The 27,486-nt window shown below is 45.6% G+C and overlaps 1 protein-coding gene across 5 annotated transcripts in view; it reads left to right on the top strand.

Annotated features, from left to right (window-relative positions):
- Positions 1–208: 208 nt before the first annotated feature.
- LDLRAD3 (low density lipoprotein receptor class A domain containing 3) overlaps positions 209–27,486 on the top strand; it is a 259,085-nt gene continuing 231,807 nt past the window's right edge. Inside the window, exons 1-2 of one of the 5 annotated variants that reach the window (XM_061152000.1) lie at positions 213–300; positions 8,311–8,689. Coding sequence is in view for 1 of the 5 variants with exons in the window: in XM_061152015.1 (XP_061007998.1) it covers positions 255–300 (46 nt within the window). In the remaining 4 variants the exon portion in view is untranslated. Of the gene's footprint in view, positions 301–8,310; positions 8,690–27,486 lie in introns of those variants that run through there. The other 4 variants (XM_061151990.1, XM_061152015.1, XM_061152006.1 and 1 more) reach the window with 4 other exon arrangements.

Below are 27,486 nucleotides of genomic sequence, written 5' to 3' on the forward strand. Positions count from 1 at the left end.
GGCCGCCAGGCCGGACCCTCCGCGGCCCCCGTGGCGGCCTCTCTGAGCCTGGACACCCGGGCAGGACGCGGGCGCTGCGCGGCCCGGATGCTAGCGAAAACTTCGCGGAGCGGGGCCGGGCCGGCCGGGCCGAGGAGGGCGGGGCCGGCGGGAGGCGGGGCCGCGGGGGCGGGGCCTGCGCGGCGAGGGGCGGGGTCGTCGCCGAGGCCGCGGGGGCAGCGACGGCGCCGGGCAGCGGGAGCGGCGGCCGCGCCATGTGGCTGCTGGGGCCGCTCTGCCTGCTGCTGAGCAGCGCCGCGGGTGAGTCGGGGGGCGTCCGGAGAACTTTCTGCGGGGCGCGGGGCGCGGCGGCGGGGCTGCGATCGTGCCCCCTCCCCTTGCCCGGGCTGCGTCTCCCGGCGCGGGTGTGCACAGAGGGCGGACCCCGGCGCCGGGCTGGCCGGGACCCCGGCGAGGGGCCGCGGCGGGGTGCGCGCCGTCCTATTGTGTGGGCGTGCGCGCCGGCTTGTGGTGTGTGCACGGGCGGGGCTTTGTGTGCAGTTCGGCTCTGGGGAGCCCGGCAGCTGCCCCGATTGGGCGTAGCTGGAGACTTCGTGCGTGTGTGTGTGTGTGTGCGCGCGCGCTGTGTGTTGTGTAGAAGAAAGGAAGAAGGGTTAGAGAGGAGAGAACGCTTCCTTGATCCCAACATCCCAGACGCGGGGTGCTGGGTGCTGCCTTAGCCTCCCCAGGGCCCCTTTGGGTTCTCTTGTGCGCACCCCGGTGCCTCAGTTTCGTACCTGGACCGTGGGGCGGGTGGTATCGCCCTTCCCTTCCATTCCTCCCTGGGACTGTGTTTGGTTTGGGCAAAGGGAGATGAAGCAGGGCCGGACCTGGGAATTATTCATCTTTCCCACTGATTCTGGGAGCAAGACATTTATTTAAATCATCTGATCACCCCCCACTCGCCCTACGGCGGACGCCCTGTCCGGCAACATGCCCTGGGAGAGGGCACGGGCTTCATCTGCCGCCCTTTGAACCTGGCATCGCCTTTAGCGTGTGCACCCTGAGGTCTTCAGGAACAGCGTGACGTTCCCTGGAACTTTTCTGCTGATGTGGGCACGCTCCAAATTCCATCCCGGAGCTGTTCCCCTGCCCCTGCCCGCTGGTCACAGCTGTCAGCTGCCCCTCCTAGGGTCTGCCGCCCTTGACCCTCCCATATTTATTTCTGGGCAGCTGATGCATGGCAAAGTAGATGACAGGGCAGCGTGAACTTTCTTCGTCAAGAAGCTGGCTTGCCTGAAGTTGGTGCCATCTACATGTCTAATTCATGCCCCATTCTCCCAGATACTTCTAGCTACTTGAGGTGGAAGTATCTTTGGGGGTGTGTTTGTTGGGGAAGTTGAGCCTCACTTAATTCCAGGCTTCCCCCTCCCTGCCAGATGTGCACTAGGAAAGACAAACCCTCCTCCTGGTTTGGAGTCCCTAGTCCTGGCTATCCTGAGAATCTGCTGGGTAGCCTTCCCCCACTCTAAGACCTATGACATCATCCCCACTCCTCTGAGACTCCTGCTTAGATGTCTGTGGGTTTTCTGCGGCTTCCAGGGAGGGTGGAATGCTGGTGGCTGCTGTGGATTTTTAACCAGGTGTGGGTCAGAGTGTCCTGGACTACTCAGCCACCCCAGGGAGAGGGTTCCCAGGGGGGCGTTGGCAGTCACAGGTAGGGACGAGTGATTATTTGGAGGCTGTTAGAACTGGGAGGTTTCCCGGACATCTCAGACACAAAGACCTGCCTAGATTCATGCTTTCCATTTGCATTGACCCAGTGTGTCCCCTGATAAAACCCAAGTGGGACAGTCCGGAAGCCAGGTCTTGTGCATGTCCTCAGGGAACTGCCTGCGGCCCAGTAGAAGCAGTTATTTATTGCATCTCCCAGTTCGTACTGGGTGGCTTTCATTAAGTCTTCATCACTGTAAAAATAGCTGTAAAGTTAATTTTGTCTTTCTCTGGTCAGCAGTGGTTAATATGTGTGTACATGTGAATAGGGCTAAAATAAGTAAAATAGAGTGGGTTTGAGCAAACTCGAGGGAAGGGAAACCTGCTGTGCTATGGGGTTCAAAGAGTTGGACACAACTGAAGAACAGTCATGGTGGGGAGGGAAGGATCGGGGGTGGCAGTCACAAAGCACCTTGCTGTCCCAAGCGGTGGTTTTCTATTATCTGTGTGCCTTGGGCTTGTGTGGTTTTGAGTCACCTTTACAGTGAGTTGCTAGTTTAGAAACCGTCCAGGCAGGTTGAAGTGTGTGCATTTTTCCTGTTATATAAAGTATCACCCTTCTAGCAGGGATTCCACTTTGCCCTAACGTGTCACTGGAGAACAGGGCCGGTCACGTCTCCTGAAGCCTGCATGGTAGGTCAGTTCGTAGTGGGCCAGAGACCCTGTCCTTCTGCCCCATATCCTCCATCTCCATCCTCTTTTGGGAAGTTGATCGAACAAGAAAGATGATCAATGCCAGTGCTTTGGCACTTTGGATTTCTTTCTCCCGTTGATAGACTGTGAAGAAACTCGGGGGTCAGAGTGGAGCCTTAGTCTGAGTTTCAGATCTTTGTAGGACTGGAAGGACACTGACATTTCAAGAGCAATCTGGAGGCCTCTGTTTTTCAGGAGCCTTCTTAGACACCTTCACGTGCATGTGTGTATTTTTTCCTTCCTTTGTTTTTATTGTTTGTGTTAGGGAAGTGAAGCATCGATTTCGACCGTTATTATTTTTTAATGTATCTGGTGAGAAAGGCTCAGGCCATTTGAGATCCAGCTTTCCTTGCCGAGGTGGGCTCGGTGGGTTTAAGTGCGTGGATGCTGAAGGATGTCTAATGGTGGGCAGGCCTTGCGGGGTTAGACGGCTCACCTCCTTACTGGTTGACCTTTCAGGAACTCTCTGACCTTTTCTACCTGTCAGTGAAAAGGCTTGATTTCCCCAGTGTGTACCCAGGAGTGTGGGTGTTGACACTTTCTCCTGCAGCGATCTGCTTAGTGATGTGAGCAGGTGGGTTTTATTATTATTATTATTTTTAAACGAACTGAGTGTCTTCGTGCAGCCTAGGCCGCTCGATGAGGCTGTGTGCAGCAAGTACAAATAAACACACCTTGTTGCTTTTCGTCTTCAAAGAGATGGACGAAGGCTCCCTGCTGGGGTGCGAGGTGTTTTTTTCCTGACAATCCACTTAGGCCTGTACCTTTGTGATAAGTGAGGGAGAGGCCTGGGATGTGAGCCAGTAGCAGAGGGAGGGCCTCCAAGACTGGTTTAGGTGCCTTGCTGTCAAGGACGCCAGAAGAACCTGAAAGTGGGTTTGAACCTGAAAGTGGGTTTGTGTCGTCTTCTTCTTGAAAGAGTTTAGAGAACTGGGAATTGGAAGAGTTTCTAATCAAATAATCTCCTACGAAAGTCATGGCCTTTTCCACCTTGCCCTCTTCCACGGGCAAGGAGAGAAGAGGGAACCCAGTATCTGTGGACTGTTGTCTCCTACGTGTGAGATGCTTTGCTCGCCCTTGAAACACGTGATTCCGTTGCGTTTTTCCAACGATATTGTGTGACAGGAAGTCATTTTGTGGTCCGTGAAAGATTATCTGTACCCAGGGTGCCAGATTCTGACTCGAGTTTCTCTCTGGGCCCCCAGTCTGGGCTTTCCGCCCTATTTCCGGGCATCCTTCCATGCCTTTCCCCCTACGTGCTTTTGTGAATTAACAATCCATGAGTTTGTTTCCATAAACAGCCCCCCTTCCCAAATCTGTTCACTTTGCAGTCACAGCAGTTGGTATTTGTGGTAAATACGTAAAAATAAATCCCAGTCCTTGAGTAAAGATAGAACTTTCAAAATAGCACCCATATTTTTGCTCTGTGCATGGGAAAGGCATGTCTGGCAGGGAGAGACCATTGGACATGGTTCCATTTCTTGACCCGAGGTGTAGTTACAGGGGGGTTTGTTTTCATTCATTAAATTCTATATTTACCTTTCCCCCCTTTTCTTACATGTTTATGGTATTTTACAATTAAAAAATGAAAGACAACTCAGAGTGATGGAACTGGTTTTAGCTCTGAGAGAGCCCTGGGGGAAAATCTATTTTTGGTTGTGGAGTTATCTTGTTTGTTCTCTTTCCCTCTTTCTCTCTTTGGAATATTTTGGAAATGCCTGGGCCATCCTAATTGTGCAGTTATTTTTGCCTCTGCATCTACCTGACAATTGGGGAGGTTTTTAAACACGGCTGCTCCTGTGTAAATAAAAGGAGCTTTTATTGTGATTGTTGTGAAATAATCTACTTTTGGGGTCTTGAGGAGTGCCCTTAAAACGTCTGCTAGGAGAAGAGCCAGGTACTCTGAGGGTACAGGATTTGCCTATCATATCTATTTGATGTTTGCTATTGCTCACAGGATAAGTAAACTTTTGGTGGCTTAGCTGGTAAAGAATCCGACTGCCATGCAGGAGACCCAGGTTCGACCCCTGGGTTGGGAAGATCCCCTGGAGAAGGGAATGGCTACCCGCTTCAGTGTTCTTGCCTGGAGAATCCCATGGACAGAGGACCTGGCAGGCTGCAGTCCATGGGGTCGCAAAGAGTTGGACACAACTGAGCAACTAATCACACACACACACACACACACACACACACAAACACACACACGATAAGTATACTTGGGTGACAGGTTAACTGCTGGGTCAGAGGGATGGCAGGTATTTATTTCAGATAGGATAGTTAGGGTTTCTGGAGGTGGCTACAGGGATGTGGTTATCTGGGGAAGCATCTCTCAGCCTCGGTGCTGTTGACGTTGGGACTGGAGAGTTCTTTGTTGGGGGGTGGGGGGGGGGGCTGTCCTTTGCATTGTAGGTTGGTTAACAGCACCTCTGGGCCTCCGTGCCAGAAGCAGCCTCCTTCTCTGCCTCCCTGAGTTGTGACAACCAACAGTGTCTCCAGCTGTTACCACATTTCCCTTGAGGGCAGAATCAGCCCAGCTTGAGCACCCCAGTTGCGAACCCTGGGTCTGCTGTGAGCATTCCCCACCTGGCCACACATCTGGAGCATTCTTACTGCTCATCTTAGAAGTGTCTCCCAGATACAGCGATTCAGGGTGGCGTTCTCCTCCCAAGGGTCTCTTAGTCATCAGGTTTCTTCTTTCTGTTTCTGCAACCCCACAAGTTCAATGTGAAAATAGGTTTTGTCTAGAAATAGCCTCAGCCATGACCTTTTGCTCCTGCTTCTTGCTTTTGTGTGATAGTGAAAGCAAGTGAAGCTGGAGATGGTGGATCTTGTTCGCTTGGGAGAGACAGGCTGAGGGAGCAAGTAAAAGGCAGGTGGTGGGTGACACCGGAGCCGCTTGGTTCCCTGAAGACCTTTTAGACTTGGGAGGTTCACTGTCCGCGTGAGCTGGAGGAGAAGTGCCCTCAAGGTTTGCCTTGGGAGCTGCATGTTGAAATCTCTCCCTGGAAGTCCCCCTGCCTCCACCCCACAGAGCGGCCATTGTTTCTCTCGGTTCCCCTTCCCTCCCCAGGGTTCCTTCCCCCTTCCCATCAAAAGCTTTTACAACTGGAGTTCCTTCTCTAGGTGGGCGGGGGATCGTTTGTACTAAGCAGCCAGTGAGCTTTGGAGAAATATGCATCTTCTACTTTCTTCTCTGAAGTCCTTTGAAAGTTAAGCTATGCGTCACTTAGTAACTGTTGCATTCCTTTAAGACAGTTTGCCTTCCAGCTGTCCGGCTCCTTTGTTCAGTGGTGGCCAGCCTTCCTTGAGTTTTTAGCTTCTTCCTCTCTTCAGAAGACCAGCATGAATGTGCAGTGTCTGCCATTGTCTTCTTCTGCGTGTGAGGTCTCAGGGAGAAAGGCGCTACCAAGAAAGCAGTGCTGGGTGTGGAGGGGAGAAGTGTCTGTTATCTTCCATCAGACACATGAGCCTCAAATCATACCCTGTCCCCAAAGGCTTCTCCAGTGAGTCTTGTTTTCTTCCCTTTTGTCTCTGGGTAACTTGAAAACTCTTCTCGAAGCTTTACAGTATGTTCCCTACATGGGAATGGGTTCCATTCCAAGAGGGCATTTGTAAGTCCAATTTGTTCATAAGTTCAACGAAGTTAGCCCAGGTACCCAACTAACAGAATCGTCTATGTAATACTGTTCTGTAATACGTTTATAATACTTTTCACACAAATAATACGTAAAAAACAAACACAAAAAAATAAACGTTTTTAATCTTACAGTACAGTGTCTTGAAAGGTGTAGTGTTAGTCACTCGGTTCTGTCCGACTCTTTGTGACCCCATGGACTGTAGCCCTCCAGGCTCCTCTGTCCGTGGAATTCTCCAGGCAAGAATACTGGCATGGGTAGCTAACCCCTTCTCCAGGAGATCTTCCTGACCCATACAGGGGCTGACGTCAAATGGAGAGGCAAGAAGAGTTACTGACTGGAGGAGGGAGGCAGGTGGGAGATGGTAGAGTTGAAGGATTGTCAGCAATAGGAGACGGAGAGTAAGCTGCAATTTCACTCACAACTGACATTGATGGCACAGGTCCTGGTTCTGTTGGAACCAGATGCACATTTGCATCTTTGAAAGTTTGCAACTTGAAGGTTCCAGTGTAGGGGACTTATTGTCTTTGACTGTTCACTAGTGTGGTACCAGCTCTGTGCTCTAGTTGGGGCAGAGCTGTGTAGAACTTATTCTTGGCCCTTGAAGACTTGAATGATCCAGTGATTGGAAATGGGGTTGTTTACCTCTGTCATGATCTGGGAAGGGCAGAGGCACTCCTCCAGCAAGTGGGGTTTTGGAGGCATTGTGTTCCTAAATGTGAGACATACTGATGGATCTATGACCTTCATGAGAACAGAGCTGTGTGGATGTCACAAGGCTTTGGCAAACCTGGATATCCAGTCATTGGGAACATTTAATGGATGATTCATTCTTTTCTTAAAATTTTTATTTTTATACAACTTTTAAAGGTTACTTTTCATTTGCAGTTATTATAAAATATTGACTATGTTCTCTATGTTGTACAATACATCCTTGTACACCCACTTACACCCACTGCCCCACTGGTGACCACTAGTTTGTTCTTTACACCTGTGAATCAGCTTTGTTTATGTTTTATTCACTAGTTGTGGTATTTTTTTAGATTCCACATATAAGTGATGTCATATAGTATTTCTCTCTGACTTATTTCACTAAACATAATGCCCTCCAGGTGGGATGGGCCATTCTTGATAAGGGTTTAGAGGTGATGGCACATGTCCTAGCTTGCTTCTTTAGCTATCCAGATAAAATTTGGGGGTACATCTATTGGTATTCTAAGGTTCTTTTAACTCTAGGCTTATGAAATTCTAATGAGACGTTTCTTCTGGGGCTGTGGGCAGCAATCTTCTTTATCTTGTCATACTTCCTACAGACACATATATGCTAAAGTAAAGTGAAAGTGGAATCACATAGTTGTGCCGACTCTTTGCAAGCCCATGGACTATACAGTCCATGGAGTCCTCCAGGCCAGAATACTGGAGTAGGTAGGCTATCCCTTCTCCAGTGGATCTTCCTGACCCAGGAATCAAACCGGGGTCTCCTGCATTGCAGGCTAGCACACACACATATATGATAAATATGTATATATATGTATAATATGCATATCTTGGTATATATTTACATATATCTTAGTGTATGTGTATATATATGTCTTTATATATATATATCTCCTACCTCTTTTAGTCTCTAATCCTACTAGATTGTAAACTCATTAATGGCTAGAATCATATGTTAAATGTATATGTCATATTTCTCATTTCTTTTGTGGAGTCTAGGAGCATAATAATGGCTGCCAATCACTGGAGGGTTTTCTACCTGGCAGGATGCCAAAACTGCACATGTATCATTTCATTATAATCTTCCTGAATTAAAAGCATTATCAAAATAATACCTTGAATATATGCTTATTATAAAAATTTCAAGCACAATAGAAGTCATTATAGTAAAGCATTAACATCTTTCTTTATTCTGTTTACATTTCTTATTTCTTTTTAAAGTTACTATTAACTGTCTGGTATATATCAGTTTAGTCCTTGTGGACTTATACACACACATGCATGTGTGCCCATAGAGTTAATGAGCTCATACTTGTCTATATTTGTAGTTTTTTGACTTGCTTTTTGAAAATGTTGTATTTTATCAATTCTACTTTGAGATATACGCATTGGTCACACCTGCCTCCTGTCGTTTAGACATTCCATTTATTCCCAAGCACTTGGCATTTTCATTCACCTTCACTTGCAGTTCACTTTCTGTTTGTAAATGGCACTCTTTTTGCCTCTATCTCAGAAACAAAATGTGATATATCTTCAAGCGCCTGACTTTAAAGTGCTTGGCTCATTCTTTGCAAGAAAATGTGGTCCTGGACTTCCCTGGTGGTACAGTGGAGTCCCTGGTCTGGGAAGGTTCCACATGTCGCAGAGCAGCTAAGCATATGTGCCACAACTACTACAGCCCACGTGCCCAAGAGCCCATAGACCACAACTACGGAGCCCACATGTTGCAACTACTGAAGCCCGTGGGCCTAGAGCCTGTGATCCGCAGCAAGACCAGCCACCACAATGAGAAGCTGCCGCACTGCAATGAAGAGTAGCCCTTGCTTGCTGTGACTAGAGAAAGCCCGTGCATAGCAAAGAAGACCCAGGGCAACCCTAAATAAATTAATCAGGTAAGAAAGAAAATATTGAATTGTAATCATTCTCCAGTGACAGATACGCGCTTCGCTGTTTTCATATTTATGTAGTTTCCTTGCCCTTTGTATACACAATAATCTTTCATTTCAGTGCAAAATTTTAGTGTCGTATTGTAAAAGGCTTTCTAAATAGCAGGTAAATTCAGCCTCTGCATTTCCAACAATACACAGTACTGGATGGAAATGATGACACACCTTCCAAGTGTGTGACCAAGTTCTCCCAGGTGCTGAAAGTGACCAGCAGATCACAGCCTCTGTTTACTCTGTGCTCGCGTAAGGGCTTGTTGGCTATTGGGCACCCCTTGAGTTCAGAGATGCTACAGTGTTAAAGGTAAATTAGGCACATCCTCATTTCAGAGATGTTCCAGTACCAAAGGGATGTGTCTTCTTGGCCATCTTTCTTTTAGTGTTTCTGTAACTATGCATTCTTTTAAAAACAGCTTTAAAAACATTTCGTATATGTCAGTACTGTAATTTTTTTCATGCGTCTGCTGATGAATCCTATTTCATTTTCACAGCATTCATTTAGGTAGATAGTATGCTCTGCCATTGTAGAGATGGGGAAACTAGAAGACTAAAGAAATTTCCCAACCCGGCAGCCAGTAAGAGGTGGTTTCAGAATTCACATGTAGATCTGCCCAACTTAAACCTGTTCTCTTGACTGTTGGCTCTACTGCATTGGCATTGAGTAGACATTCAAGTTCATGTGTGTTGGAAGAAGGAGGTGTACTCCTAGATGGTGCTAGAGAGTTCTTTCATTGGTGAGTGGTGTCAGTATTGATTCCTTGCTTATTATGTTGGATAGAATAATCTGTTGGAGAGCCATTGGTCAGGAGGCATCTCAAGTTGTTTTTATTCAAGTGGCCTGTCCTCGGCAGATTGAAATTGACATTTTGCTGGTTCCCCCTATGGAAGACTTGTTGTTTTAGGCATTTAAATTGGCTTTTGTAGAGGTTTTCTTTATTAAAAGAAACAATAGCAACAATAAACAAATTATTTCAGCACCATGAGACTTGCCTTTTAACGTATTCATGATGGAGATGTTTTTCCCCCTTTGGTGGAAATATTTTGCTGGAATACCAACCAAAAGTAATTTCTTTTTGGTCAGTACTTCCTTCAAGTAGCGCTGGCTGCCAGAGAGAAGTGCCCACTGTTTATAAAGTCTAAAAGTAGGTTTTTAAGACAAAAATATAGTGCTGATTATAATGCCTCATCTAAAAAGAAAACTTTTTAAAAGTTTTGTCTTTCTCACTCTGAGGTTAAGCTGGTATGGTTCACATATGGGAGAACTTTTTCCGAGCTAGTCATTGATGTTATTTGTTGTGGAAGGTGAAATGTTAATGTACTGCACCAGAAAGAAATCATAGCCGCAAAGAATTTGCCCCATTTTGTTACCTCAAACCAAGGGGCTCTTACGGGCAGTAGGTCCTGTCTTGTGAGGAGATAACACTGCAGGTCTGAAAGGCGTTAATAACTACAGGCAGACCATAATAAGCTTCAGGATTCCAAACCCTCACTCCTAAGTTCTCTCCTGAAACCTATCTCTCTTTTTAACGAGTCTTTGTGCTACCAGGGGACTGTAAACTGGATGAATTTGCAGGTGCTTAAGTCCAGCTGCGGTTTGTGACAGGCAGCATGGCAAGACTGAAGACAAGGGCTGTCTCTGGCCTGGAGGGAGGCTGCTGAGAGGCGGGACAGCCAGTTAGTTGCCTCTGGAGCTGGGTGCTGGAGGGGCATGGCCCATATGAATAACTTGATTTAGAAGACGTACCTACCCAAGGTGCCAGTGTTCCATGTGGGACACTCGTGTGTCTGTTGGCAGAGCGAAATGAAAACATAAAAGGTGTGTAATTTTATTGCATTATAAATCTGTTCTCGTTATTATAAGACCCAGTGAGGTTAGCTTTGGGGATATCACAAGTGTGCTGTCTTTGATGGCCTCACTGGAACATTTTTCTTCGGCTTCTGCCTTGAATCAGGGCAGTGTTCTCTAGGAGAACTAATTGGACATGGCTGAGAAGTGAGCCCTCGTGACACTTGTAGCTCCAAAGTCAGTTGAAAAAAAAAAAACAACCTCAATTGCTTTGGAAAGTGCTAAATTTAGCTTGCTTTTTTTAATTATAAAAATAAAGATGGGGGAGTTTGGGGATGATGGAAGAGTGATTAGTAGCAGGGGGTGTTTCATTAGTAAAAATTTCATCAGAAAAAAATCCAAAGCTATAAGAAATGGTTGATGCTAAGAGAAACCAGAGCAGAACTGAATGGAGGCTTCAAAAGCAGATTTTGTAAAATTTGATTAAAAGGTATGATAGGAGGGTGCTCAGCTGGCAGGGGTGTGGCATGGCAGGACTGGAAAGAGTGGACGGTAATTGATGTAGAAGAGAAAGGCTCACATCAGGAATAATCTATAGTAATTAAAGATCGAACTAACCTTGTAAATGTTACAGAGAAGCGATAAACATCTGTGGAACCTATGAAGGGCAGCAGCAATGCAGTAGGGGAAGATTTAGCATGCCCAGAGTTCATTTGTGTTGCCTAAGTTGATGATAATGACAATCCAGGAAAAGCTAACAGATGTCGAAAATATACTATGGGTGCTTGATTTTTTGAATAAGAAACATACCAGGGAAATTGGAGTGGATCAGGAGTTGGACTGTATATTCAAGGAAAGGAACACTGTCCGTCACTGAGGGGGCAATCTCAGGATCTTTTGAAAGTCCCCAGGAAGTGTAATTTAGCAATAATCCTGACAGAAGAAAGAACTCTCCCATTCTTGTGTGATTCGAATTCCACGAGGCCAGATGGGGTCATGCAAGCTTCTTTAATGTCCATCTTATTTGTTGTTATAGTCCAGCACCTGAGTCAGGGCTTGGCTTAGCGTCCGTCACACAATAGGATCTCCTGTAAGTTACCTGGAAGGCACTGAGGTGATCGCTAAAGATAAGGGACTGTGACTTTGAAAAAGGGAAGCAGTTGAGGGAAGGATGAAATTGCGATGTTGCCCTTTGGTGACACATTGTTTCTGCTCTAGACTTTGAAACAGTCTCATTCAGCATCAAAGACCTGCAGAGATCTTTATACTGGAGACACTTGTGGCTTAAAAGAAAATGACAAAAAGAAAGAGCACTTGTAGAGGAAAATGGATTATAGCCGTTTTAAAGTCATGTGATAAATTAGACAATTAAGAGTCTAGCATGTGGCATATAAAAAGGGTTTCTGACAGGTGAAAGAAAACTGCTGTGCCTCTTAATTCCACTTGAAGGGAATTTACACAGTTTACTTAACAAATATGAGAAGTTACTGGGAGGAAAGAGTTGAAAACAGTTCCGTCTCGTGAAATATCAGTGTTAAAAATGTTAAATAGTAAGAAACTTAAGGTTATCTTCTGGCCTAATCTAAAAGGAAATAAAACTTGCTACTGAGACCACACAAATGATTCAAGGAAGGAAGCGCATCAATCAATATAATCTTAGAGGGAAGTGGAGGATGATAGGAATACATCAATTATAAGACCAAGGGTACAGCAAAATGTTAGTAACTCTTGTGAAAAAAATCACCCAGCTATTCTTCATAGGCGATGTGGTGCACTTCAAGAGACATAGAGTGAGAAGTTAGGGAAATAAAATTCTATATGCCAAGGCTTCTTTTGCGGTATCAGATAAGTAATTGCATAGCATTAAGCAGTAAGATAGATAAACAGAGTTACTGTAAATGGCAAAGGTTTCATTAAACAAGTATCTGATAATCCCATGTAAACAGACACGAAGAATTAGAGACATAATTAAAGGATGTTGAAGGTTCTTGGATAAAATTAGCAAGTGCTTGCCAAATTTTGGAATGTTAAAATATTTAGAGATTACCTAATTTTAGCATTTCAAAGAAAAGGTCTGTAGGAATAGTGGTGTGTTAGTCAGTAGTGTCCGACTCTTTGCGACCCTGTGGACTGTAGCCCACCAGGCTCCTCTGTCTATGGGATTCTCCAGGCAAGAATACTGGAGTGGGTAGTCATTTGCTTCTCCAGGGGATTTTCTTGACCCAGGGATCGAACCCGGTCTCCTACATTGCAGGCAGATTCTTTACCATCTGAGCCACCAAAATGTGCTGGTGACTTGACGATGAGTGTCAGGAGGAGTCAGGAGCAGTGGGTGAGACAAGCGGCCTCCTCGGGACACCCCTGGGGTGTCTTTCCTCCACACAGCTGCTCCCTGGGTTTGTGGAAGTGTTTGCTAATGGAAGCTTTGGGGATAAAATCCTCCCTGCTAATGAGATGAGAAGATTGATTAAGCTTCGACTTGGGCTTAGTCTGGCACCAGCGTCTGTGGGTGGGAATTTACAAGAGCAGTTTAAGGCCTGCCATATGGATAGAAAAGGAGGCTTTGCAAAAGTGATTGAAAAGAAAAGGCTATTTTTGCTTTTATATCTTAGGAAGCATTGACATTATTTAGATTATTAGAAAACATTTTCCTGGTCGAGTATAGTATATTTTCTCCTTAAAATGGTAGTATTATCATGGGATTATGTAAGAGCTTTGCTACTCACAATGTGGGTCTCCAGGCCAACAGCATCAGCATCACCTGAATCAGAACCTGCATTTTAAGAAGATCCTTGAGCGATTCCGACTTGAATTAAAGTTTGAGATGCACTGATGTGGTCACTAAGAATACAGGCTTTCAATGAACCAGCCTGGGTTGAAATCCCAGCTCACTGCCTCAGCTTTGGCCAGGTTTCTTCAACTTTTTCCTGCCCACTGTGTCTTCGTCTGTAAATAGGGATAATAATGGACACCACCCTTGTGGCAGAAAGTGAAGAAGAACTAAAGAGCCTCTTGATGAAAGTGAAAGAGGAGATGAAAAAGTTGGCTTAAAGTTCAACATTCAGAAAACTAAGATCATGGCATCCGGTCCCATCACTTCATGGCAAATAGATGGGAAACAGTGGAAACAGTGTCAGCCTTTATTTTTCTGGGCCCCAAAATCACTGCAGATGGTGATTGCAGCCATGAAATTAAAAGACGCTTACTCCTTGGAAGGAAAGTTATGACCAACCTAGACAGCATATTAAAAAGCGGAGACATTACTTTGCCAACAAAGATCTGTCTAGTCAAGGCTATGGTTTTTCCAGTGGTCATGTATGGATGTGAGAGTTGGACTATAAAGAAAGCTGAGTGCAGAAGAATAGATGCTTTTGAACTGTGTTGCTGGAGAAGACTCTTGAGAGTCCCTTGGACTGCAAGGAGATCCAACCAGTCCATCCTAAAGGAGATCAGTCCTGGGTGTTCATTGGAAGGACTGATGTTGAAGCTGAAACTCCAGTACTTTGGGCACCTGATTCAAAGAGCTGACTCATTGGAAAAGATTGAGGGCAGGAGGAGAAGGGGACAACAGAGGATGAGATGGTTGGATGGCATCGCCGGCTCAACGGACATGGGTTTGGGTGAATTCTGGGAGTTGGTGATGGACAGGGAGGCCTGGCGTGCTGCAGTTCACCGGGTCACAAAGAGTCGGACATGACTGAGCGACTGAACTGAACTGAACTGAATGGACCCTCCCAAGTAGAAATATTTTAATTGGGATAATACATGGGAGGCACTTAGCTTTTATTATTGCTCACTAATATGACTAAATGTTATTTAAATAATTATCCAGGTTTATTGTAAAAATTTGGACAAGAATTTATAAAAACATACCTTATAGTTCTGGGATCTAAAGACTGTTAATACATTGGTTTATTTTCTTTGATTTTTATGTAGTTTTTATCATACGGAGAATATAATTTCATATCTGGCTTTTTCCACTTGTGAAGATTGCATTGGCATTTTTCCTCACTAAACTGATGTAGGAGAACAAATGGTCTAACATCCCAGACTGTCTGGGTGGATTCTTTTGATGTTGGCTATAAAAATTCTCTAAACCAATCAAACCGGCAGTGTGCTTTTTCACAGCCTGTTTCCTTGTCGACCCATGTGGGCTGCTCTTCCCTGCCCCATCTGATTTTACCTGGTAGTCACTGAGGAACCTTCAGGGATCGTGTCTGTGAAAACAGCTAGTAATGGGTAAAATTCTGTACACATCTACGTTACTGTAAGTGGGTGAGCTTGCTATGTAGGAAAAGCCCAGAAGCATACTTACCCATTGCCTCCACAATTCCACTTCTAGGACTTTATCCTCTTGAAATAGTTTGGGATGAATACAGAGATTCAGCTATGAGGATGTGTGTGTCTTACCCATTGCCTCCACAATTCCACTTCTAGGACTTTATCCTCTTGAAATAGTTTGGGATGAATACAGAGATTCAGCTATGAGGATGTGTGTGTGAGCATTGTTTTTCATGGTGAAAGTCTGGAAACTAATGCTTCCTGGAAGGGGTGAGTTATCACTGTGCTAGAATACTGTGCAGACCTCAAAAAGATGCTCTCCAATATTATACCCACTTGCCACAGGTGGCTATTTAAATTAGTTAAGATTAAATAAAATGAAGGATCAAATTCTTCCATCACACCGGGCAGGCATATTGCAAGTGCTCAGTAACCCTGTGTGGCTTAGTGACTACTTTATTGCGCAGCTCAGATGTTGGAGTTTTTCATCATCACAGAAAGTTCTATTGGATGGCATCGCTTCCAAAGAAGAATTCTTCTGTGGAAAGAGAATTCTTAAGAAGCAGAGTGATTCAGATTTGTAGTATGTATGTTATTAAGTCCTCCCCTTGATACTTGGGGCACGACATAGCATTTCTTCATTTTTCTAAATCCCGTCCAATCTGGCCCTGCTTGCCCTCACTCAGCGAAAGGTAGAGATTTGATAGAAGTCAGATGTTGAACTCTGTATGTATTCTCAGGACCCTGGGTAACGCCTGACATGGTCATTGGCGTTACTGCTGCTTTTTTGTTTGAAGGCCTGTTGCTTAGCTTTGGACCTTCTTGTCTGCCAGACACTTCAATCCACCCCTTCCCATAAATTAACTCTCCCCCATGTTTTCCAGCAATGATTTACAAGGGTTACGTGCAGAGTAAGCCACTATACCCCTCCCCCATTCAGATGGGTGGGAATTGTTACCTAAGGGGAGGAAAAAAGGCTGAAACCACACCGCATTGGTAATCAGTTCGCTTGTGTGTTCTGCTTTAGTCTGGTTTGAGACCTTCGTGGATGCTGTGGAGGAGGCTCTGACATAATGGTTCCTCCCTCCCCGTCCCTTTCAGCAGCATCAGGCCTCCAGGCACCCAGGCCTCCTTAGGAACCTGCTGTCTGCCTTGGCACTGGGGTGAACTGATACAGATGACCCTTGCGCTGATTTCCTTGGCAGATGGTATCTAAGCCTAAGTGATCCTGATTTCTTGCTGGATTTTTAGCCAACGATTCCCGCCAGGTTGACTGAGAAGTGTTTCCCAGCTCGTTCCTCCCCCCACAGCTAAATGCAGCTTATGTCTGCAGTGTATACCCTTGCTTGCTGTCTGGTCTTACTGTTGCTTGAAGCTATGCCTCTGTTTGTACAGTTTCAGAGAAAGCTTCCCATTCACCTTTCAGAACTCTACTGCTGATTTTCCCTGTCTAGAAAGCTTTCCTCCCTTGGTCCACTCCCAACACAGAGTGAATCTCACTTCTTTTTTTTCCCCCCAAAATTTCACATGTGTGTTTATTGTGAAATGATTAGCACAGTAAGTTTAGTTAACACTCATCACTTCACATAATTAGTTTTTTTTCTTGTGGTGAGACCTTTTAAGTTGTACTCCCTTAGCAACTTTCAAATACACAATACAGTATTGTTAACCATGCTGATTATTACATCCCCAGGAGTTAAGAGTAAAACTGAAAGTTAGTTCCTTTTTTTACCACTTTTCGTTTTCTCCATCCCACCCGCTGCCTCTGACAAACACTTGTCTTTTCAGTTTCTGTGAGTTCGGGTTTTTAAAGGTTCCACATATAGGTGAACTCATATAGTATTTGTTTTTCTCTGTCCGAACCTATTTCACTTAGCACAATGCCCTCAAGGTCCATCCACATTTTTCCAAATGGCATGATTTCCTTCTTTTTTTTTTACAGCTGAATAATTTTCCGTCATCTCACTTCTTAATGACTGCCTCTCCATTGCTTCTGTTCATGTTGAACTTCACATGTGGTATTCTATTTATGCTTGTTCCCTATGCTTGAGTGATTCTTAAACCTAAATGATTATAAGACTAGCCTGGGTGTTCCAAAATACATACTTTTCAATTACGTTAAATTTTGGGATCTCTCAAACATCATGAAAGAACCAAGAATAATATAATAAATACCAATGTACCTGTCACACAGATCTATCCGATTTTTAACATTTGCCATTTAGACTCTGATTTCTTAAAGAAAACTGTACTATAGATACTATCAAAGAGTGTCCCTCATCTCATTTCCTTCTCTTCTGCTCAGAGGTCACTATTATCCTCATGTTGGCATATAGCCTTTCTGTCCATGTTTGAATCTTTTCTCACATTTGTGTACATCTCTCTCCAACGCGTAGTATTTTAAAGTATACACAAGGTCATCATTCTGTGTCTACTTTTGCAACTTACTTTTTTCATTTATTCTTATAATTTTGAGGCCCATCCCAGTTGCCACATTTTTTAAATTGCTGTAGGGTATCTCATGGTAGGAAGAGAATAAAATTTGTTCGCTCATCTTTTTTTTGTCATATGAAAATTTATTGCTATCGTGTTTTCACGATAAAATAAATTTTCAAGATCATCAAAACTTATGATCTTGGTTTTTTCTTCTTGACTTTGTATAAGGTCAAAAAAGAGACATTGGCCCCTTTGACAACCTTAAAGAGGGATGTTACCAACAGAATGACCTTTGCACCCAAATCCAGCCACCAGATCTTCATCATTTTCGTTAGTAAGATGGAAACAACCGTTGTTGGGTACGAAGGCTGTGATTTTTTTTTTTTTTTTTTTTTTTTGTCATTCTTGCTTTGCTGAACCCTGACACACTTTCTGATGACAGAATTTGGCTGTTTGGCTTCAACCCCTACTTTCCCAGTACAATTCCCTTTCAGTCATCTCTTAAGAGGGCATTTAGGTTGTGACCGTGAGCAGCCACACTGCAGTGAAAATCCTTGTGCACCAGAGCAGGACTTCATAATATTCTCAAAGTAGAATCTTGGATCAAAGGGTTTGCACATCCTCTGCCTGTCTAGATGTTGCCAGCTTACCCTCTGAACTGGCCCTACCCATGTGTACTGTCATTAGTGGTTTATGAGAGCACTTGCTTTCCCACATTTCTTCCAATATTTAGACTTGAGTTCTTAATTAGTTTCCCCAAGGCCCAAAGTGGTAAGTTACTGTGGTTTCCATGTCCTTTCCCTCGATTCCTAGTGAGGGGAGTGTGGTAGGCTGTGGCTAGGCCTCTCTACCTTGCCTCCCCCCAACTCCAAGCCCCCCAGTTGGATGTAGCTGGAGAACCGCGAGGACATTGAACACAGGTGCAGAGAAGAGGGAGTTGCTCCAGTGATGGTGTGGCAAGAATTTCCAGGTCTGGAACTCCAGGCCTTAGGCTGGGTTGTTGTTACTGTTGTTTAGTCACTCAGTTGTGTCCAACTCTTCTGCGACCCCGTGGACGGTAGCCCACCAGGCTTCTCTGCCCATGGGATTCTCCAGACAAGAATACTGGAGTGGGTTGCCATGCCCTCCTCCAGGGGATCTTCCTGACCCAGGCATTGAACCTGCGTCTCCTACTTGACAGGTGGATTCTTTACCACTGAGCCACCAGGGAAGCCCTAGCACTGGGGAATCAGGTCTAATTCTTCTGGAGGGTTGAAAGCTTGCCTTCTGCATGGATTCTGGATGCTCCTTTTAGGGCTCAGCATCTCCAAGGCAGCTCTGGGCTTCTCTGTCCTGGCTGGTGTCTTGCTTTCTGAAAGCTGCTGAGATCACTGAACGAAGGGTGCTCCCTGGTGAGAAAACCAGCAACGCAGTGGGGAGCCACTTTCTGGACCCCACTTCTGGTGGAGGTGTTGGGGAGTGATGGCTCGGAAGGCAGGCAGGCTCTTGAATTACGTGGTCTGGGTTCAGATCCTGATTATGTCACCTTAGGCCCGTTACAGAGCCTGTCTGTACCTCCATGGGCTCTTTCCCTGGAAAGGGGAGATACTGTAGCATTCTTGGGGGGAGTGGATGAGGTCGTGCATGCAAGGCACTTATGCCCACTGCCTGGTCCTTCAGCGGCATCACCACATGCTTACTAATCCGTGCTCTGAGGCTGGGTTTGAGGGCTGGGGGTGTTGTCTGTGTCCGGATTCCCAGTGCCTAGCTCAGTGCGGGTACTGAAGTGGGAGCTCAGTGAATGGTTGTTGAATGAATGTATGGGTTTCTGCTTAGGTCTGAACTTCAGCTTGCCTGTATGGAGGACTCTGTTAAGACTATTGAGTTTTACTCTAGGAGCAATGGGAAGGTTTTCAACCAGGGACCTTTGTGATCCCAGTGGTGGTCTTGAAACAGAAATGAGGCCTCTTGGTCCACCTGGCATTTTGATTCCTGAAATATCTGGTCACCAACCATGAAATCAGGTGTTTCTGACTCATTTTCACACTGACTTTGAAAAATCATTCTTCCCATTTCCTCTCTCCCTGAGATGTTTTTTCTTTGCCTTCTTGGCCTTTCTGAAACACATTCAGAACTTTTTTTTTTTCCCTTTGATGACTTTGAAATACCCAAGTACTTGGAGTTTGCATTTGAGCTTGTCTCCAAGTTTTAGAGAGTACTCTTTTTCATGACCTAGGACGTACTGAAGGATCAGTGCTAAGTTAGACTCTGGAAGGAGAGTTCTGAGAATTCTGGATGTGTTGTAGGTCTGCTGCAAGTTCAGATGGCTCATCTCAGTCTGTTTTGCCTCTATAGAATCCTTTTTTCCATTTTTATATCAAAGAGGGTATACACACCCTGTGGGGCCATCATGCAGACTAAGTGACTGATGATAATTTTCTATATGTTGGTTCTGCTCTGACTTCAAGGAAATGAACAGCTTGCTTCTGGGAGGTTCATTAAGTTTCCTGGTTCTCTGGAGCACCTCCTTTTAAATGAGTTCCTAAGGTGAACAGAAGAGCCTCAAAGATTTTGAAATAGAAATGCCCTTCCTCTAAGTATATTTAGAGGAAGACACACAGGCTATTCCCTTGTCTGTTTAAATAATTTTCATTTATTTGAGAGGGGGAGGATGCGAGCAGAATGGAATGAAATTGAGCTCTCTCTGGACTTGAGTTATTTGCACACATAAGGCATCATACAAAGGCTATTTAGTGTTCTGGAAACCCAGGGGAACAGGGAACAAAGCAGAGAGTAAAAGACTGGCTTTGTAAAATAAATAAATAGCAATGCCACATGGAAAGGGTGACTTGAGTGAAGGGTGGGAAATAACATGGTAAAGACGAAACCAGAAGAAGACATAATCGAAACAACACAGAAATCAGAGTGCAAAGTTGTAAGTGTTAATGGAAGGGCAGAGTCGAGTCATGTACTGACCATTAGCCAGAATTGTGGACAGAGGATGGGCCAGCCTGTGGGAACAATGGATTTCAATCCCATTGAATTTGAATTTTAAGTACGATTCGTTTGTATGGCCTGGGATTTGGGGATGAACATATTTGTGTGTGTGTGTGTGTGTGTATATACACACACACACACAGCCCTTATATAGATGTGTGTGTTTATACATATATATGAACATTGCTGTCTTTTGTTCTGGGAAGAAGTTCAGCATCAGACATAGGAGGCCATCACATTACATTTACTTCTCTACATTATTTTTTTCTGCATCTATTGAGATGACCATATATGGCTTTTTGGGTTTTTTTAAAAAAATTATGTATTTATTTATTTGGTTGCACTGGGTCTTAGTTGTGGCACATGGGGGTTTTAGTTGCAGCGTGCCTTAATTGCAGCCTGTGGGATCTAGTTTCATGACCAGGGATCGAATCTGGGCCCCCAGTATTGGGAGTGCAAAGTGTTAGCCTTTGGACCACCAGGGAAGTCCCTGCTTCTCTTTTTAAAATTGATCTATTAGGGATGGTCACTGGCTTCTTAGAACAATTACTTATTGTTCCCCTACTTGTGAGGCCTTATGGCACATACTGGTGGGTGTGCAGAGCTCCCCTGACCTTAACTGAGTGTTTAGCACGAGAGAGAAGATGTGCACATAGGTCTGAGTAAGGCGTGTGCGATCGTGCCGAGTGATGCAGTTAGGAGAATGGCTCAGATCCAATGCTGCCCGAGTTCAGAGGAGGACCACACCTCTTCCGACTATGATGGACAGACAGGGGTTGTGAAGGAGGTCCCTGATATGAGCTTGGGTGAAAGGGTGGGAGGAAGCCTGGAATTCAAGGTTGGCAAAGGCAGAGCCCCAGAGGTGGGAAGGTGTACGGTATATCTGGGGAGCCACCAAGGTTACAGTTTTGCAGGAGTCTCAAGGAGCAGTGGGAGATAGAGCTGGGAGGAGGGCGTGTCTGTTACGAAGACTGCGTCTGCTTAGCTGTGTTGCAGTTAATGGCACTGACTGTGTCCCAGGCTCTGTGGAAAGTGCTTTACACACATGCTTTTGTCACATCTTCTCAAGATCCCTGTGAAATAAGTACTGTCACCATCACAGCTTGATCTAGTAGGAGACTGATGCTCAGAGAAATGAAGCAACTTGTCTAGACTTGGGTGAGAGCTAATCTGTGGACCCTGGTCTTTATTAGCAGCAGGGCCTGTGCTTCGGTGGTGGAGTAGTGATGATAGTGATGACCAGAGATGCCAGTGAGACCTCTGGCTTTTGTGCTCAGCCTTGGGAAGCCTTTACCTTGATCAAATCTGTTTGGAAAGGCTGGGGTTGGCCTTTTTATGGAGGCTGTGAAACATCTGAGTAACGAGGGCCTGTCTTGGGCTGTCAGATTCAGGAAGAGGTCTGAATTTGGAGACCTTGGAGTGAGCAGTTTCCCCTGAATGCCGAGAGCAGAAGCTGAGTTTGTAAATTAGGGTAAGACTTTGAGCTGGGGAGGAAGCGGAGGCAGCCATGAACCACTCATGGGCATTGTTGGGTGACTCCCATGCTTGAATTAATGGACCAGAAAAATAATGAAAAGTAAACCAAGAAAGGTTTGACTTTGATCCAATGAAAAAAATCAGCTTTTTATCCTAGCACTGCCATTTTATAATAGAAATCACATTTTAATTGGACAGTTTAGGAGTGTCTCATTCTCAGAACAAAGGCTGGTCCTTTAAATGGGGTAAGTTTAGTTCTAAGAAGAACCTTAGCAAATGTTCCTTCAATTTCTGATTTCATCGCTGACCGCCGAATGCTTTGCAGTCGACCAAGGTGTTCTTGCAGCATGCACTTGGGAACTGTGGGTGGAGGACGTGCTGTTCCGAGGTGTGACTGCGGGGGAAGGAAACTGGAGGCAGAGACTGGGGGCAGTGGGAGGATGTTGGTAACTGGTGTTCAGTATGTGAGTGTTTAGGATTTAGGGAGGTTTTACTGCGACAGGGAGCCCTGACGATGTTGAGAGGAACTGGGGAGGCCTCCTGAGAACACAGGAGGGCGGGACATGCCTGAGAGATGAGGGAGGGAAGTGGAAGGGAGAGGGACAGTCTGACATTTATTTAGCACCTGCCAGAGATGCATCGTGCGAGATCTCTCACTTAATCCTCATAAAATGTCTCTGGTAGGCAGAGGCACTGTTATCCGCATTTTATAGGTGAGGAAACTGAAGCTGCAGATGTTGGAGGTACCGAAGTCACCTCACAGCCAGATCGCAGAGTTGGGGTCCCCCTGCTCTTTGGAACCTAAAGGGTGACGTCTGTATTTGGAGTAACAGTTGTGATGTGTTGGGGCTCTCTGCGTTTCCTGGTCCAGGCCCTACTCCCGCCCATCTGTGCGGCTGCCCTCTCTCCCATGGGCCCGAACCCCTCGAAGGCCCTCCCGGAAAACTCATAATGGAGTCTTTGAATGGCTGCCCAAGAACGGTTTTCAGGTTTTCAGCCATTTTTCTCTTCTAATGCAAGCTCCATCTGGCTAGTGTGTTAATGGGTCCCAACTTATCCCAGGCCACTGACTTCCTAATTTTCGAGCATGAGCCGTGGAGAAGATCCGCCCTCAAGAGCTTATGGCTTAATGAGCCCAGTCAAAGTCGGTCTCAAGTCGTGGGCATCAGCTTTGATCGTGGTGATGGGCACTTGGGTCCCACCATTGTGAGGAGGGCTGGCTGTGTCCATGATTTATTCATCGCTTCCTTGGCCACTCCTTCTGCCTGGCTCCAGGCTCCATCTCTCCATGCTCCCTGTGGGGCCTCCAGGGCCTCACATCTGGATGTTTCTCACAGCTGGAAGGCAGCCAGATGTTGGAAGCAGCGGTGCACACCTTGGGTAAACTGTTTTTCAGCAGCCTGTGGGGCTCCTTACTGGCAGACCAGCGCCTCCTCCTCCTCCTCCTCCTCCCAGGCATGTGGGGCCCACGTGTGGGTGCACGTTTGCTCAGAGACCCACTGATAAAATATTTACATCGGTGACTTGGTCCCAAACCCTGGTGGTGTGTCTTAAAAGTTTTAACAACACATCAGCCCTCAGGATGCAGGCATGTTGGCTTTTGGTTTCTTGCTTGCGGTTTTTGTTTTTACGAGGAGTAAAGAAGCAGGGCCTGCTCTTCTGGGCCTTCCCCGAAGGCTGGCTGTTGGGAGAAATGGCTGCCTTGTGTGGCTTGGTGAGCACCCCATGTGCCCCTGACAGCCTTCTCAGCACTTGGCATCCTTAGCCCTTGAACCCTCTCACCATCTTCTGGGTGGGTTGAATTGTGTCCCCCCCAAAATGATATGGTCATGTCCTCACCCCTGGGATCTGTGGATGTGACCTTATTTGGCAGTGGGGTCTTTGCAAATGTACCAGTAGTAAAGGTGATATCTTACTGGATTAGGGTGGGCTCACATTCTAAGGACTGATGTCCTTAAGAGGAGGGGATGCACAAATAGATACACCCAGAGAGAGATGGCTGTGTGAAGACAGAGGCAGAGACTGGAGTGATGTTGGTACAGGCCAAGGAGCTCCAAGGATTTCTGGTTACCATGGAAGCTAGGAGAGAGGCCAAGAAGCATCTCCCTGGAGCCTTCACAGAGTGTAGCGCTTCCAATACCTTTGTAACTTAGAGCCTCTAGAACTGAAAGAGAATACATTTGGGTTTTTTTTGGAAGTATAGTTAATTTGCAGTGTTCTGTGTTAGTTTCAAGTGTACAACAAGTGATCCAGTTGTATATACCTACACACACACATACACACATGCACACGTATTTTTTTCAGATTCTTCTCCATTATAGATTATTACAACATATTTAGTAGAGTTCCCCATGCCATACAGCAGGTCATGTTGTTTACTGTTTTATATATAGTAACGTGTATATGTTAATCCCAAATTCCTAATTTATCTCTTCTCACCCCCTTTAGTACTGTAAGTTATCAGTTTGTTTCTTTTGTCTGTGAGTCTGTTAATGTTTTGTATGTAAGTTCATTTGTATCATTTTTTAGATTCCATGTATAAGTGATATCATGTGGTATTTGTCTTTCTTTCTCTGACTTACCTCACTTAGTATTAATAGGGTAATCTCTAGGTTCATCCATGTGGTTTCAAGTGGCATTATTTCATTCTTTTTTATGGCTAATATTCCATCGTATATGTGTATCACATCTTCTTTATCAGTTCCTCTGTTGATGGACATTTAGGTTGCTTCTATTTCTTGGCTGTTGTAGATTTCTCTTATTTTAAGCCACCCGGACGTACGTTTTAAGTCACTTCAGTTGTGTCCGACTCTTCACGACCCTGTGGACTGGGCTGTAGCCCACCATGCTCCTCTGTTCATGGGATTCTCCAGGCAAGAATACTGGAGGGTGTCGCCATGCCCTCCTCCCAGGGATTTTCCTGACCTCGGGATGGAACCCGACTCTCTTATGCCTCCTGCATTGGCAGGCAGGTTCTGTACCACTAGCGCCACCTGAAAAGCCCAAGCCACCTCGTTTTTGGCAACTTATTAAGCAGAACTAGGAACCAGTAGAGAAGGAATTACCTAGAAGAGAATTAACCTCATTTGCCGACACACAAACCAAGGCTCATTGCCCCAGGTCACTCAGCTCCTGTGTGGAGACAGGAGTGAGGGATTGTGTGGTGCTGTAGCCAAGGTCATGCTTTCAAGGTGAGGTGGAGACTCTGATGCCTGTTATCTGGGTCACCCTAATGAGGAGCTGGGACTCAGAGGGAGGTCACCCAGTTGCAGTTTAGATCTGCTTTCGATCTGGATTCAGCCAGATGATGTTTCTCTGAGTATGACTCAGGGGAAACCCTTGCTTTGGCTGAAGGGACACAGCTGTTTTCTGTCCAGGGGACCCAAGTATTGTTTGGAGATGTCATATCTTTTCTGTGTCATGACATGTATGTTCAGGGAGCCTCATTGTCATCAAGGACCAAGATTCATCCTACAGAGAGGTTACACCACTTGCCCCGAATCTGTCAGTAGTTGGAAGAAAGAAGAGAAATAACAGAAGGTGTCATCCTTCTTAATCTCTCTAATCCTGTCTCTTCCCAGCTCTGCTCTTATCTCTGTGCACTTGTGTTCTCTGTCCTTGTTCTCAGCTGGGGGTTGGGGGGGGAAACAGAAGTAGGCAGGGGTCACATGTTGGAAAGATATTATTCTAAGGCCAGTGGGTCACCCATAATACAGAAGGTTTATATCGGAGGGAGTGTCGTGAATGTCCGATATTATTATGGGCTGAATTGTGCCAGTCTGCCTTTCCCAAATTCATACCCATGTTGAAACCCTAAGCCCTGTACCTCAGAATGGGTACCTTTAAAGAGAGAGGCGCCTTTAAAGAGGTGATTAAATTAAAATGAGGCTAAGGTAGGCCCTCATCCCATCTGACCGGTGTCCCTTCTGAAAGAGGAAATTTGGACGCACAGAGAGAGACCAGGGATGCAGGCAGGCAGAGGAAGGTCCACGTGAGGACGCAGGGAGGAGGGGCCGTCTGCAAGCCAAGGAGAGAGGTCTCAGGAGAAACCAAGACTGCCCACACCTCAGTCTTGGACTTCTGGTTTCCAGAAGTGTGAGAAAATAAATTTGTATTGTTTAAGCCATGCAGTCTGAGCAGACTCAGGGAAACGTTTCAAAGATGAGTGTAGCAGCAGCGGGGAGAGGGGGGTGATGTTGTGGGCACTTGGAGCAGCTGGGATCTTGCAGGGGAGAAATTAAGATGGCCTCACGAGGGTGGTGACTGCAGAGATGGAAAGAAGTGGGTGGGTTACAAAACAGCGTAGAGGTAGAATGCACAGGGGCTTGTCATCCATTACTGGGAGGGGGCCCCAGTGAGGGGAATGAACCCAGGAAGCACCTGCATTTCTGTCTGGATGAAGAGGTAGCATTTCTGCCTGGTAGCCCTGTTCACCAGGATCCAGGGGACCTCCTGAGGACTCCAGGTATGGGGGACCAGGAGTCCAAGTTATCTGTGAAAAGAACCCAGTTCCTGGGTTTTGTATCTGGAGCTCAGAGGAGACCTCTGGGCATCAGTAGGAACTTGGAAAGTGGTGAGGAGGTCCTAAAAGAGGAAGAACAGAATAGGAACCATGATGGCTTAGACATGTTCATCAGGATTTGCCTTTAAATTGGCAATAACTATAGTGGTTCAATGGCAACCCTCTCGAGTATTCTTGCCTGGAGAATCTCAGGGACGGGGGAGCCTGGTGGGCTGCCGCCTATGGGGTCGCACAGAGTCGGACATGACTGAAGTGACTTAGCAGCAGCAGCATAGTGGTTCAAAATTTAAGGAAAATATGGTGAAAAAGTAGTTCTCTCTCTGTCTCCCCACTGCTGCTTCACTATGCAGTTTACCAGTTAGTAGTTATGCTAGCTCCCCAGTGCAGGGGAAACCAGCTCTCAGATTCTTGGGTGTTCTTTCAGAGATAGCTGTTTATGGCTACATAACATATAACATAATATATAACAGCAGTCCTCGACCTTTATGGCACCTGGGACTGATTTTGTGGAAAACCATTTTTCTGTGGACTGGGGCAGGGGCAATGGTGTTGAGATGACTCTCATAGGGAGCTCACAACCTTGATCCCTCACATGTGCAGTTCACAGTAGGGTTCACGCTTCTGTGAGAATCTGATGCCGCTGCTGATTTGATAGGAGGAGGAGCTTGGGTGGTAGTGCTAGCGATGGGGAGCGACTGGAAATACAGATGAAGCTTTGCGCGCTCACCCATGACTCACCTCCTGCTATGCAGCCTGGTTCCTAACAGGCCACAGACCCATTGGGGACCCCTGATATGTAATATATAGACAGAGGCGGATCGATGGATATCCATATATAATATCTATCTATGATTTATATACCATATATAATATTGTATATATATATAGCTTAAATTTAATTTTTTAATAGAAATCATAGCATGCATGCTGTTTTACCGTGTGTATCTACTTACTGATTTCAGTTTTGTTTTGAAAAAGAAATGTAACCATGGGGTTTAGTATTCATAAGGTGTAAAAAAATCACACAATGAAAAGTCTCCCTCCTTCTTTGTCTCCAGTCACACCAAGTCTCCTTCCTGGAGACTCTTATTTGTTTGTATTTTGGTTATTATTGTTGCCAAATATATTTCAGAGCTCTAGCTATCAGAACAGAAAGAACTGCTGCATTTATTTTTATGGTTGATGGTCTTCAATGTATTCTGCTCTGTGGGTACACCATACATGACTTAACCAGTCTTCTCTTGGTAGGTTAGATGATTTACATCCCTG

The sequence above is a fragment of the Dama dama genome, chromosome 1 (genome assembly GCF_033118175.1).
Source record: "Dama dama isolate Ldn47 chromosome 1, ASM3311817v1, whole genome shotgun sequence".
Taxonomy (NCBI): domain Eukaryota; kingdom Metazoa; phylum Chordata; class Mammalia; order Artiodactyla; family Cervidae; genus Dama; species Dama dama.